This window comes from Gasterosteus aculeatus, chromosome 7, assembly GCF_964276395.1.
Source record: "Gasterosteus aculeatus chromosome 7, fGasAcu3.hap1.1, whole genome shotgun sequence".
NCBI lineage: Eukaryota > Metazoa > Chordata > Actinopteri > Perciformes > Gasterosteidae > Gasterosteus > Gasterosteus aculeatus.
The window spans coordinates 13,502,519-13,517,371 of NC_135694.1; the positions used below are offsets into that span (position 1 = coordinate 13,502,519).

At 41.0% G+C, this 14,853-nt stretch overlaps 1 protein-coding gene across 50 annotated transcripts in view; it reads right to left on the reverse strand.

The window, feature by feature from the left end:
• ank2b (ankyrin 2b, neuronal) overlaps positions 1–14,853 on the reverse strand; it is a 150,492-nt gene that overhangs the window by 5,252 nt on the left and 130,387 nt on the right. For 38 of the 50 annotated variants that reach the window (XM_078105837.1, XM_078105838.1, XM_078105819.1 and 35 more), the window contains 7 exons: positions 14,412–14,543; positions 14,156–14,305; positions 13,814–14,048; positions 13,365–13,425; positions 5,228–6,010; positions 701–793; positions 68–151 (listed from right to left, as the gene is read on the reverse strand). In XM_078105837.1, coding sequence (XP_077961963.1) covers positions 68–151; positions 701–793; positions 5,228–6,010; positions 13,365–13,425; positions 13,814–14,048; positions 14,156–14,305; positions 14,412–14,543 — 1,538 coding nt within the window. The remainder of the gene's footprint in view (positions 1–67; positions 152–700; positions 794–5,227; positions 6,011–13,364; positions 13,426–13,813; positions 14,049–14,155; positions 14,306–14,411; positions 14,544–14,853) is intronic. The other 12 variants (XM_078105849.1, XM_078105843.1, XM_078105858.1 and 9 more) reach the window with 4 other exon arrangements.

Consider the following 14,853-nt stretch of genomic DNA (forward strand, 5'->3'; position numbering starts at 1 on the left):
GCCATGCAGGCAAAGAAATAGAACTGTGAATGCAGGATATGCTGGAGATCTTTGAATGAAACCTTACTTTTTTAACTACCGTGTTTCCATGCTCATCTTTGTACTTCTCCTCTGTGACAGTCTGTGGTTGGATATCATGTAGGGTATCAGCCTGTAAAAAGAAAAAACACATACTGTCAGTTAGCATGTTAATGCACACAAGGGAAGAACCAACATGCTATTATTAAAGTATTTCAAGCATAATTCATGACTAACACCATCAGATCTACAGTGACTTTGATGCAACTATAGAATTATACAAATCATTCTGATCATTCTTGCACAAATTTGTTTTTGTAAAAAAATTAAAAAAGTTTAAATTCATCTAAAGTGGTTTCTTGCATTGTTGTCTTCCTGTCTATTTATTGACTCTAGCATTAAGGATTTCTGAAGTAAAGGACACGTTGGGGCTTTAATTGCTAGAACAACAAAGAAAATAATATAAACATGAAACAATTGAAAACAGCGTGTGCAGGGACAAATTAAGAAAAGTGTCATGAAGGCCATTTTACACACTTAGAAATTTCGCTTTTTGCCGCGTGTAACTTTTGTGCCAAGCAAGTAAAATATATTGAAGAATCACAAAGGAGCACTAAACCCCTACTACTCCCAAACCACAGCCACTCAGGCTGCACAATTGCAGCCGCTGATGCTTTTTTACCTGAATGATAACTCTGCGTCGGACCACCCTAGTCGTCAGCACCTCCTCCTCTGAGCTATCAGAAGACCGCAAACCTAGCTCTTCTGCTATCTCCTGGGAGAACGCACACAACCAGCATGGGTCAATGTGTCAGGTAACACAGTTTTACCACAGCAACCTGCTACAGACAGCAGCTTGTCCTTCTTTTCTCTGAATCTTACTTTTTACAAATCGGTTGCCAAAGAGGTTAATGTACAGAAAATGAATTGAATGAAACAATGTTCTGTAAGAGTATGGTGATGTGAGATGAAGAGAAGGTTACACTAAAAATGTTCAAAAGAAATAAACGTGCAAGGATGGGAACCATTGTGCAAAATACAGGATGTCTCAGACCCCTTCAGTACTATCCTTCCCGGAAAAAAACAATTGTATTTGAGTGAAAAATATTTAATATTGATCTATATTGGCTATAAGGCTTTTTGCATTTTAGACTTTAATAGATTATGAGCAGAACAATGCTGTGGAGAATGAAAAGGCAACTAGTGCAGCGGGCAGGATAATATATTTAAATTTTGCAGTCGTTTTCATGTGTATTGTCAACTAAACATAAAAAATTAAATATGCAAAATTATGTGAGTATTAGCTTCACATTGTGGTCTGAGCGGGTGAATCCATTGAAAACCTGAAAAATGATTCTTGCTAGTCCAATCCACAGGCTGTTGTCCAACTTTATAGCTTTTGCCTGTACTGCCAAGCTTGTAGTAAATTTGATTGCGGGACAGGTTGCTAAAGTTGACATTTTTTTAGAGGTAATTGAGGGTAACAAATTGGTTCCAGCGCTTTGCAGATGCAGCCTGCGTTTTAACAACTCTGCAAGGGAGACAATATCTTCCCTGTATGAAGACCCATGTGTAGTTAGTCCACATGAATATTCTTGGGCTTTACTTTTTGTATTTACTCAGACAGGGGCTAGAAATGTAATAATAATTTACAAAAGCGGTAGGAGTCCTTGGTACCCCAAATCTCTATAATGGGCCTGGCAAGGGCATAATTAGGATAACCAAAAGAGTAAATCAAAATAGTATTTATGGTAAATATGCCAGGTAAAAATATACTCTTATTTACCTTTAATGCTGCTGAACAACATACAGTGCATCCGGAAAGTATTCACAGCGCTTCACTTTTTCCACATTTTGTTATGATACAGCCCATTCCATTCCAAAATGGATTAAATTCATTATTTTCCTCAACATTCTACACACAAAAACCCATAATGACAAAGGGAAAATCGTTTTTTGCAAATCTGTTAAAAATAAAGAATGAAAACATGTACATATTACTGCCCATTTCAATGAATACTTACATGTACATAAGTATTCACAGCCTTTGCCATGACACTCAAAATTTAGCTCAGGTGCATCCTGTTTCCACTGATCATCCTTGAGATGTTTCTACAACTTGATTGGAGTCCACCTGTGCTAAATTCAGTTGATTGGACATGATTTAGAAAGGCACACACCTGTCTATATAAGGCATCACAGTTGACAGTGCATGTCAGAGCATAAACCAAGCCATGAAGTCCAAGGAATTATCGGTAGACCTCAGAGACAGAATTGTATCGAGGCACAGATCTGGCGAAGGGTACAGAAATATTTCTGCAGCATTGAAGTCCCAATGAGCACAGTGGCCTCTAGTGATGGCAAAGTTCGTTTCGACTGCACTGGAGGGGGGTTATTGTTTATTCCTGAAAAGGTGTGCCAAATCGTGCTGGCATGTGCTGTGCTACATAATGTGGCACAGCTTCCAAACGTGCCTCGACCCCCCCCCCCCCTGACGCCGATAGCTGTGTTGGCCTAGACCCTGCCCCCGATTCCCAATCATTGCCGCCAGTCTCTCATCAAGTGCCCACCCGTGCACACTTTGGCAATGGCGCACTAAACGCTTTTTTGCATCCACTTTGATGTCAGACCATTTTTCCTATTTCGGCCACGGTACGAGGTTTGTGAGGCTGCAGCGTTGCTCTGCAACCTTTTGCCACTCAAGTGCCTTTTTGGCATTAGTAAAGTCCATACTGTGCCCTCCAAAAAGCATTAGACTTCTTTCCACCTCGCCAATGATCATTTCGACTTCGAAGTTATGTTTCTTCGCAATCGATGATTATTCATTTGTGGGCGTTCCACAGACTATATATGGGCGTGACATGAAGCCGCAAAAGCTGCGCTGCATTTAGAAGTGATTGTGATTTATTAAGGGAAAACTTAGTAGGACGTGCGTGCGCACGGTTTTATAAGTCTGAATATTTCTGTGCGTACGCACGTCCTACGTTTCATCCATACGCCACTTCTGGCGCAAATTCTACGCAAGGTTTTATAAATGAGGCCCCAGGACTCTTCCTAGAGTTGGCCTCCCAGCCAGACTGAGCGATCGGGGGAGAAGGGCCTTAAGGCTGGCGCATGCTTCTACGTTTGCGTCGTTGCGTCGACGCACTTGTTTCCATTCATGGTTCTGCGTGTGTTGCAGAGCAATTCACCGCCAGAACAACAGGCGGAGTAACGTGTTTTTGTTGAAGACGACCTAGAGAGTCACGTCTATTTATTTATTTATTTATTTATCATAGACTTTATTGGCCCGTGCATCGCCACTGCTGCTTTTCATTGCGGACACATTTGTCCTGTATTTTCCTCCATAACTTTGTGCACCTCTCGACCGGCAAACCGGCGTTTGCGGCGATCTCCCTCCATTAATCCAACCTGCTTCTACAACCCGCCAATGACTACTTGTATAAGCGGTCATATTTACGCATTTTTTCCGACAAAAGCTCTTCAATCTGATCCGTTCTCTCGTAAACATTCTTCGTTTTAATAATGGCGCTATCGGGCTATGAAAGCGGAAATGTGAGACTCTGTAAAGGATGTAGTTAGCAGACCAATCGCAGCCTTGTGCGCTGCGGGAGGCTTGCGTTGCTTGCGTCGCTTTCGACGCAAGCCTAGAAAAATGGCTCAACACACGCAAGGACGCAAGGAGGTGTGAAAAGCGACCTAAGGGACACGCAAGGGGGGCTTGCGTCTGCGTCGCTCTGAAAACGCAGAAGCATAAACTAGGCTTTAGTCAGGGAGGTGACCAGGAACCCGATGGTCACTCTGACAGAGCTCCAGCGTTGTTCTATGACGAGAGGAGAACCTTCCAGAAGGACAACCATCTCTGCAGCACTCCACAAATCAAGCCTGTTTGGTAGAGTGGCCAGACGGAAGCCACTCCTCAGTAAAAAGCACATGACAGCCCGCCTGGAGTTTGCAAAAAAGCTCCTGAAGGACTCTCAGACCATGAGAAACAAAATTCTCTGGTCTGATGAAACAAAGATTGAACTCTTTGGCCTGAATGCTAAGCGTCATGTCTGGAGGAAACCCGGCACTGCTCATCACCTGGCCAATACCATCCCTACAGTGAAGCATGGTGGTGGCAGCATCATGCTGTGGGGATGTTTTTCAGCGGGAGGAACTGGGAGACTAGTCAGGATTGAGGGAAAGATGAATGCAGCAATGTAAAGAGACATCCTCGATGAAAACGAGGTCCAAAGCGCTCTGGACCTCAGACCTCAGACTGGGGCGACTGTTCATCTTCCAACAGGACAACATCCCGAAGCACAGAGTCAAGATAACAAAGGAGTGGTTTCGGGACAACTCTGTGAATGTCCTTGAGTGGCCCAGCCAGAGCCCTGACTTGAACCCGATCGAACATCTCTGGAGAGATCTGAAAATGGCTGTGCACCGACGCTCCCCATCCAACCTGATGGAACTTGAGAGGTTCTGCAAAGAAGACTGGGAGAAACCGCCCAGAAATAGGTGTGCCACGCTTGTGGAATCATACCAAGATTGAGGCTGTAATTGCTGCCAGAGGTGCTTCAACAAAGTATTGAGCAAAGGCTGTGAATACTTATGTACATGTTATGTTTTCGTTCTTTATTTTTAACAGATTTGCAAAAAAGATTTTTTCACTTTGTCATTATGGTATGTTGTGTGTAGAATGTTGAGGAAAATAATTAATTTAATCCATTTTGGAATGAGGCTGTAACATAACAAAATGTGGAAAAAGTGAAGCACTGTGAATACTTTCCAGATTCACTGTAAGCTCTAGTTTTTAAATAGCACAGCACTAGAACCTCCAATCATAAAATAGGATTTTTGCATACTGATTGCAACAAGCATAAATCAAGAAAGGTGCGTGTGTGAACAAAGTAAATATGTATCATGAAATAAGTTCTGTTTAGCAGCTCATCAACGTCACCAATGCTCACTTAAACATTGGGAACTGCGAATACCAATGGCGACAGCCTTTTCACTTACTGAAGAGAATCATCGCATTGCTAATTTTTTGTTTTCTTTGAAAGTTTAGGAAGGTCATGCACACAAAAGCACTCATCACCCTAATTAAGTACCAATTTGAACAGTTTATCTTCCTAGACTTTACTGCAGCACCACAGCAACAAGTATGGCCAGGCAAGAAAAATGCCAGTGCAGCACTCTGCTCATGCTCAACACAAACCCTTACCCTTCCCACGAAGTCGTCATCATCGTAATACCCTGCCTGATCTCTCGAAGGCAGCTCCTCACACAAGGGGAGGTTGCCCTCTTTTTGAATCCCCTGTGAATCCTCTGAATTAAAAGCAAATTCACTGAGACTTTCACTGCTAAAAGAAAAGCGCCTGTAACCAGGGCTACACCCGGGCATTGGGGACGGGGTTTTCGAAATATGATGGGTAATCTCATGTTCCAGTTTCACTTCTTCGGTTTCCGAGGAGTCAGAGAAGGCTTGTCTGCACTCAAAAAACTCCACATCGGAGTCAGATTGCTGTGGAGATTCCAATCTTTTACTCAGTTTCTTCGATATGACATTTGGATTCTCTGATTTAAATTCAGAGATTGTTTTCTCAAATTGTGAGAGGGCTTCAGCATTGTCAAATTCTCCCTTCGTGGTGGCATCAGTCACATTCAGAGCCAGAATTGAGTCACTGAACACCGGAGACACTGGACTCAAATCCTTCAAAGAAGGTTGGCTGAATTCAGAAACTCTCAAAGTTTGGTGTCCTGTAAATACAGCTTCATATTCTGATGGTACCAAAAACTTGGTTGACATTGGTGAAAAAAGCTCACTGGGCTGTTCTTTGTTAAGGCCGAACATAAACTCTGGGTGCACCTGGGATAAGCCCACCTTTAAACATGATGTTTTCCCAAAAGCTGGTAGAATTGGAGTAACAGCTCTATTGGTTTTGTATGAGTTTGTGTCATACAACTCAATGTCTCTTTGAAACTGTCTTTCCTCTGGTGTAGGACCCTGTAAGGGAATATCAACAGGATTGAAATAAGTTAACAAAAAAAATACTGTGTCTGCAATCCGGTCGATATGCAACCATAACCTCAACATATCACCAGCTTAGCATTAGAGTGTAACAATTATTTTCCGTTCAGTCAATATAATTTAAGTTTATTGTGGAACCACGACATGCTACTTAATGCAACTATAATTTAAAAAGAACTGACTGACATTTTGTACAAATTCCAGACACATTTTGCAAATGTCCTCCTCATTTTGTTATTAGTTCATCAAATCAGTTGTTTGCTTTATCCAAGTGACATGTTAATGAATTCGTCCAAAACAAAAGGTATGAAAAAAAGTATTTACTTGTTTGTCATGCCTTCAGTCTTACCCTTTGTGAGACTGTCTTCTTCTTTAATTCTCTAGAACTGATGTGTAGGCTCTTCCTCTTCTTTCTTTTTGCAACTTGAACTAGTGAGGGTTTCACAAGAACGTTTTTCTGGAAGTCTTCCTCAAGTATTGTAGTTTGTAAAGTTGAGATGCTTTCAGGTTCATACCCATGCTGACTCCATTTGTATGACAAATTTTGTGATTGCAGTTCTGTTATTTTTTGCCTGTCAGGACTGATATTTGTTTCACTAGTTTGAATAAACAATGAGTACTCATCTAATGGCTCTTTATTAGGTAATGACAAAGACTGAGACGTCACATGACTCAAAACTTTAGTACCTTCACAACAAAAGCCTAATTTCTCCTCTAACTCTACAATTTGAGGTGTCAGTGGCCTTGGACAATCAATCCAACAATCAATAGGTAGGGCAACAAATTCAGAGCCTGATGACAAAGATACGGGTGTAGATGATCTATCAATGTGTCTAGCATCCATAAAATAAGACAGTGTTCTCATAAAAGCAGGTTCTGTTGAGTCAGGTAACAGTTGACTGAACTCATTGACAGAAAAAATTGATTCACGTGAAGATGGTCTGTAAGTCACAGCATCTCTTGCTGCCCTGACTGAAAGCTTGCACTCTGAATCTGAAGCCATTGATTCAGGTGATGATAACCTATGCACAGTATTGTACTCCAATGATACTGTAAATTGAGGTATGGGAGAGTTGGGGGAAAGTGACCTGTTCTCATTGAACTCAAGGCCTGATTCTGGAAATGATGCTCCTTTGTCATTCATTTGCATGGCTGATTCAAGGTATATTGTTCTGTATTCTGGCAGTAACTGAGACAAAAACACCCATTCTCCCTCATTCTCATACTCTGGCAGTGCACATACTGGAGATGATGGTCTGCATCCTGTGAACTGAGATTCCAAATTTCCCAATGCCACATTACCAATATCTGATAGTGAAGTTTCAGGTAACCATAATGGTGATCTAAAGAACAATACACATTCAGGGACAGGTATTGTAAATTCAAGTAAAGTAGAATCTGGGGACAGTGGCCTAAACTCACTGACTGATGTTACAGATCGTGATGATGATGTTCTTGATTCTATCACCATGGCTAAACCAGGGGATAAGGGTCTAAAGTCCATCAAGGATTCTGGACAGTGTAGCTCATTCTCAGATACAGATGCTACAACTAAACCGACATCAGACTCAGTTTGAGTCTTAGGGACAGGTATATCAAATGTGTGCTTAGCCTGTCTGTATGGAGCTGCACTTGACAATAACACGTGTTTGATCACTGGTAGAGGTGAAATAGGTACATCAGATATGTCTTGTGCACTTGAAGTGCAAAGATAGCCATCATTGGCTCTGTCTGTTGAAGTAAATTCATGTGTTTCCTCTAAAGGTGGTACTTTGGCATGGACATCATGCTCATTTTTATCTGTTATTGTAGTATCTTGGCCTTCATCTTGAACACTTATTTCAGGTTCTATTGTGTTGGGAATTAATTGCATGAATCCCGTTTTACTGCTGAAAGTTTCTCCTACGTACTGAGTATCATGTACTTGAGAAATGAGCTTCCACAGCCCTGCGTCATGAATGAGATTATACTTTGCTAAGATGATGGCTGATTCCTCAGGTAAGGAAGGTACGATTGTTGTTGGATGGTTATGGATGGTTGCTCCATTGGCAGTCGAAACTCTTATTTCTGGTATTGATGATTTAGCTGGAAATTTTAATTCTTCCTTATGGGATTCAAAAGAGTTTTGTGATGATGACCTTTCTCTTGCACCAAAAAGGAAATATTGTGACAAATCATCTGAGCCTGAGTATTCAGTAGGTGAGATATTTCTCACTTTTACAAACATTTTTATTAACTCAGCTATTGGCAATTCGGGTGGCTTGTGTTTACATTTATCTTCCGATCCCTCTGAATGAGGGGATAGTGGTCTCGTGTCAGAGACTTCTGTGCGGTATGAAGTCAAAGCATATTCCACATCTGACAATATTAAATCAGGCTTTGAAAGCCTGGTGTGAGTTACTTCTGTGTTAGTCTCTGGAACAAGCCAAGGATGGGGTAAGTCTGGAGAAAAACACTTGTGTTCATCACAGGATTGATTGAGTTCTGAAGACATTGCTCTTATGTTTCCAAGTAACGTGAATTCCAAAAAAGACATGGATTTGTATTCTATTGAGGATTCAACTGATTGTGGCATCTCTTGTGCTTTGGACCCTAATGATTTGGGAGAATCTGTAAAATCATCAACAACATAAGTCATAGGGTCATTCAAAGCATAATCAACATCTAATTCAGAGAATTCAGGGGAGGGTGTTATATAGCCAGCAATCCCCATAACATGGCCAGTTACTATTGGCTTGTATTTAGGTATGGGTGAGTCTGGTGGCAGAATGTGGTATTCATCTCCAGATGCACTAGAGCCCGGGGAAGAAGGTCTGTTGTCATAAGCTTCTGATCCAATGCTTAAAACAATGTATTCTATATCTGAACAGGTTGACTCGGGCGATGCTGATCTATCTCCATAAAATGTTTCAGGTAATCTAGACGTAGGTTGCAAGTCAAGTAAAGGTGAATCAGGTAAAAGCTTCATTGATGCTTGATATTCAAGAGATGAAGTTCTGTATTCCATGAATGTTGGGAAAGACATTTCTTTTTCGAATTCTAACAACACTGGTCCAGGTGAACATGACATCAAGTTTGTATGGGATACAGCTGACTCTTGAAGAGCCTGTGTACATTCAGGAATGGATGAGTCTGGTGAAAGCGGTTTAAATTCATTGTTGGATTCCCTTGAACCAGGAGATGCTGTTCTGTCCTCAAAAAGTGGAGGGACACTCAAATCACTTAACACATCTTTATCTGAATATTTGGATTCAGGTGAGGTTGATCTATATCTTACTCCCAAAATGGTAGGTTCAGTTATGATGTACTGGGGTATGGGAGAGTCAGGAGACAAACGTCTAAGATTAGAGTCAGACATCCCTTCTGGTCTGTTCTCGAATTCCAACAGCTGTGAAATCAAATGATGAGGATATTGTAGGTCTGAGTCCTCTGGTTCAGAAGACCATGTCGTGTAAGCATTACATTCTGGATCCGTCTCGAGCAAGGCCTGTCTGAAGTCAGGTACAGGGCTATTAGGAGAAAGTCTTCTGTATTTACTTAGAGGCGTCAAGGACTCAGGAGACAAGCACTCTTCTATCAACACTGAGAAATATAACTCCTCATCGAATTCGGACAACAAGGATTCAGGCGAACATGAAATCATGTCCATATGAGATATAGCTGACTCTTGAAGACCCTGTGTAAATTCAGGAATGGGTGAGTCTGGTGAAAGAGGTCTTAATTCATTCAGAGAGCCAGCTGATTCAGGAGAGGATGATCTAAAAGTTGACATTAACATCAGTGATGCCTGTGAGAAAGATCCATATTCTAATTCAGCATTAGGTGTAAAAAGTTTCTCCTTAAGTTCTAATGGCGGAAAACATTTTGCTGGACACAAAGGTCTTCTATACTTATCCACATAGTTTCCCATCTCCTTTAAATCCGGCCTCGGTAACTTCAGGGACTCGGGGGAGGGAGATATATATTCTGCCCCAAGATAGGGTGAAATCGTCCTACCTGTCTCTGCTGCATACGATTCAAGGTGTTCTTTATTTGTCTCCTCATATTCAAACTGTTTACTTGCAAAGCCTTCTCCTACATACATGGGTTCATATAGGTGACATATCAGATGGTTTGCTCTAATTGTTGGATCTGCCTTTTCTGATTGCTTTACTTTAAGCATGGAAACAGCTGATTCAGCTGTCACTGCCCCAAGTGAAGGCCTGTAAAATGGCACGGGGCTCTCTTCCCTCTCAATCTCAATTTGTATTGCATGTAAAACATCTGTATCTGAGGAATCTGTAATGTCCAACTTCATACCACCCTCTAATTCTCCCTCTTTCACACACAAATCATCTAGAAGATACTTATTTATTGTTCCAGCATACTCAAAAACACAGATTTTACTCCAAAAAGACTCCCCAACAAAATGAGGATCATATATCTGAGAAATAAGCTTCCAAAGTTCAGCATTATAAACAGGTCTACCAACCAATGGTCTCTCTGTGGTCTCCAAAACTTGTGTTTCTGGAGAGTCAAGTCTCTGACTGCATATACTTCTATCAAGACTGGAATGTGTATATTCAGAAACCACTGATTCAAGAGAAGATGATCTGTGCCCAATGGTTGAAACCAAGGAGAAAGAGGAAAAGTACATAGGTAAAGGGGAATCCAACATGAAAACTTGCTGACTATCCGCAGATCTCCCTGATTGGGAGGAATCAAGCATTACCAGCGTTATCATTGGTCCATATTCTGCCAGAAAATCAAAAACATCAAATGAAAGTGATCTTTGGTCTTTTTGGGATTGCCAACTAGCAGCTTCATCTTCAGCTGTTGCATCTGACCTTGTCTGATTAGGCTCTGTTATTGTTTCTGGAAACAGAAGTATGCCTGGTTTATTCAAGAAGATTTCTCTTTTGTACTGCCGGTCGCAGATTTGAGCGATGAGTTTGTTTACCTGTAGTTTGCCACCATACACTAAACTGTACCTTGGCCCTGAATATCCTGTTAAGGATGAAGATATGCAATGCTGAGGTGTAGAAACTGATTGCTGTATAAACTTCTGATCTTTAGGGGTAGTTTGTAGTGCCAAAGGGAATGGTAAATCATCAGATGCAGTTTTTGGAGACAAATTAGGTGACAGAGCTTCAACAGATCCTTGTGGAGATACATGTGTTACTATAAACTCAGGTAATTCTCTTTGGTTATTAGTGAAATTCTGCCCGCGTTTATAGTCATTTTTGTCCGATATCTTAATTTTCTTTTTTCTTGCAGACTTCCCAGTTAAGTGAAAGACTGGTTTGGTGCCAGGTATTGACTCAGGTGAAAGTTGCTTTACCTTAATGTCTGACATAGATAAAGTGACCGAATCATCATTAACCATAGATTCTGATTCTGATGGTGTTGGTGGTTTGTTCTGTGCATCAGACACCAATGGTTCAGGAAATTTTCTCTCCCCTGCCAGTACAATAACCGAATCAGGCCAGTTGAGACTCCATTCAGGTATGGGCGAATCCGTTGACAATGGTTTACACTCATATACAGATCCTACAGATTCAGGAGATAATGGCCTCTTTTTAAAAGACTTAAAATGTGTTGTTTTGAACTCCAAATCTGATGACATCAACTCTGGTGATGAGGATCTACATTGACAAGTGGTCAAATAATCTGAGACATGTCCAAATTCCAGGCAAGAGGAGTCCAGTGGAAGCCAACAATGTGCATTGATACTGCTATTAGATTCAGGTGAGGTTGGTCTCATTTCATGGAAATAAGGGGGAAAAGTCACACGCTCAGAAGATGTAAAAAAACACAGCGTTGTTTCCAAAATGACAGACTTGGGTGACAATGCTCTATCTTCTATGTCAAATGTTAAAGATTGAGGTGAGATGCATCTCTCACTACTACAATCACTGCCTAGAGATAATGGCCTTCCAAATGGTCTTTTGTTTGAAATCATTGGTGTCAAAGGCCTTTGCTCTGCTTCTGATGTTAAGAGGGTATAACTCAGTAATGGTTGAACTGGGGCAGAAGCCCCAACATCACCACTTTCCCATGCAAACATAGGCGGCGGTAGGGGGAACAAGGGCCTTAACTGAGGTATTGGAAAATCTGGTTGAAGAAAATTCAGCTCATTTACCGGTGATGCTAATTCAAGTGATGTGTCACTACTCTCTTTCAGTAATATTGATGCATCAGTCAAACATTCAGGTGAAGGTGATCTATCGTAAATCAAGCTACATTCACAAATGGTCTCATATGTGAATTCTGGTCTGGGTCTGGCTGTTTTAGTTTCAGGTGCAGACTCTACAGGGAGTACAAACTCATTATCATTATGTCCTAATGACGGTCTTTTCTCAAGGCTGCATTCTGCTTCTGGTATACATGTCATTGTATTATCTACAGAACAATCATCTAGCTGTTCAAATTCATTTGAGTCATGTGACACCTGAATGAAGACCGTTGACCTTAAGAGCTCTGGTTTTTGAGACATTAAACCTGGATTGGTACAACGGACCTCAGAGGGACCTGCAACAGTGGCAGTGTCGATTTGATTCATGCCATTACCTGATTTGACATTAAGTTTGTGTGAAACTGAGACTTGAGAAACATCAATCTCAAGCAAAGAGTTTGAAATACCATCAATATTTGTGTGTCTACAGGCTTCCTCAAGCACATCATTCCTGACTCCATCCTGAGTTGTATTTTCAGATGATTCATCTATAGGCAACAAAGAGAAATCCTCACTATCTGAATCCATCAACTCAAAATCATATCCAAACAAGATTTCATCGATGAGTCGATGTGAAATCTCATCCATGTGTTTCCTTGGCATTTTTATAGTCAGCATGAATTCTGTCAAAGCAATAGTGGAACCAGAAGGAGGCACAGAAGTCAGCTCAGCAGGCGATTGTTCACTTGTAGGTTGTTTTGTTAAGCAAATCTTTTCAGGGGCCTCATCGGTTTCCGTAAGCTCCGTGGACAGTTTCCTGAAGTCTTGCTGAGCTTGATCACACCCGATCAACCGTTCGTCAAAATAGGACACAGACAATGGTTGACTCTGGCATACACCTTTTTGAGAACTATAGGATGACTCTCGCCATGATGACGAACAATGGGAATTGTATTCAGAACTGGTGGTTTGTAGACACTCCAAGCTCCACTCTTCTCCCCCCTCTGTGCCAAAATATCCAGCACCACCCTCATCATCATCACCTGGTTCAATAGTGGGGTTAGGAAGCGGGATAATCTGGTCGCCTAACATGGGTCCACCTTTGAGCACAGGGTCTATCACATGGGACTGGAGATTGTAGGTAGGGGTGCGGTACAATGTGAAGAAAGGACTTACTTGTTTAAAACTGCCTTTTTGCACCTTGTCTGTCAATTCTTCGTATACTCTATTTGATGAGCTGTGAAAGAAAAGCTAGATTCAGTCACAGGATAGCTGATTAATAAATAAATGATGATGAAAATGAGATCAAAAACTTACATCTAATTTATATTGTGAATCATTTTTATTTTAAGTTATTAAAAATCGTTCTTATTAAAAATAAGAAACCTTTATTTTGATTAATAACGTCACCACATGTTGACGTTTGCATGTTGATCTTTGACAGTTACAGTCCATGTAACTGTGGATTAACTCATTACTTTTAGCTTGCAAACTAAAGTCAATAACAGTTCATGTTTGTTTGGTAGGTCATTCAGCAACTTGAGCTGAAGTGCAACCCGTATCCATGATTGTAGAAACATGAAAATAGACAGAGAGCAAGCAAAGGAACTTTCCAGGTAACTTACTATGTTGCTTCCATCTCTTTTTGTAGTTTCTCTCTCTGAGCATTTCTAAGAAGACCAGTTGCGGGGGAATCTGTTTCTGGTCGTCCACTTGTCTCGTGAATGGATGTCAAACTGGAGGACAGGTCCTCTGCCGACACCAGGGGTACCTCTAGTCTTGAGCCTGTAGTCTGAAATTCAGATTCTGTACACCTGCTTGGCCTGGGGCTGTCAATGTCTTCATGTAGGGCAGAGAAACCTGACAAAGTATACAATGCAGGCATACAGAAAAAGTAAACAACTTATACTTGGACTAAATCACAACCTAATCCTCAGTCTGCCTCAAGTTAAAATTCTGTTGTGTACCTTCAGTATGATCCAATGCTATAGTCCTTTCTATTTCCTCATATGTATGTGAACATGTCTCCTCTTGAGTGAATTGGATTATTGTGTTTTCAATAAGGTGAACTATGTCCATTCGGTTGATCTTAGTCAGTCTTTTCATCAGTGTTGTTTCTGTTGAAACAGAAAAACAATTCCAACCTTTTAATTTAAATAAGAGCTTATTTTTTCTCTTTTTAAAAAACGACTGTTTAAATATTTACTCAAGCTTGTTACTGACCTGTGGAATGTTCTCCCTCCCTCTCTGCCCAGAGTTTCAAAAGGGTGTGACTTTGATCTTGCAGTGAGTTTGGGTTCTCAACCCTTATCACGTTGATCCTCTCTTCACTGAAGTCCAGTTCTCGTGCTAACTCTGTTGAGAAAAAAAAGATTAAATAAATTCTTTGTGCTTTCCCTCCCCACAGACTTCTGTGGATGGTGGTTTTATATGACATCTTTTACATTGCTCATTCTATACACATGACATCCATTGTAGTCTGTCCATCCCGGGAGTGGAATCCCTCCTCTGACGTTCTCCCTAAGGTTTCTTCCTTTTTTTCCCCATGGAAGGGTTTTTCATTTTTTGAGTTTTTCTGTGCCGATGTGAAGGTTTTGGGACAGAGGATGTCGCATGTGTACAGACAGTAAAGCCCGATGAGGCAAATTTGTAATTTGTGATTTTG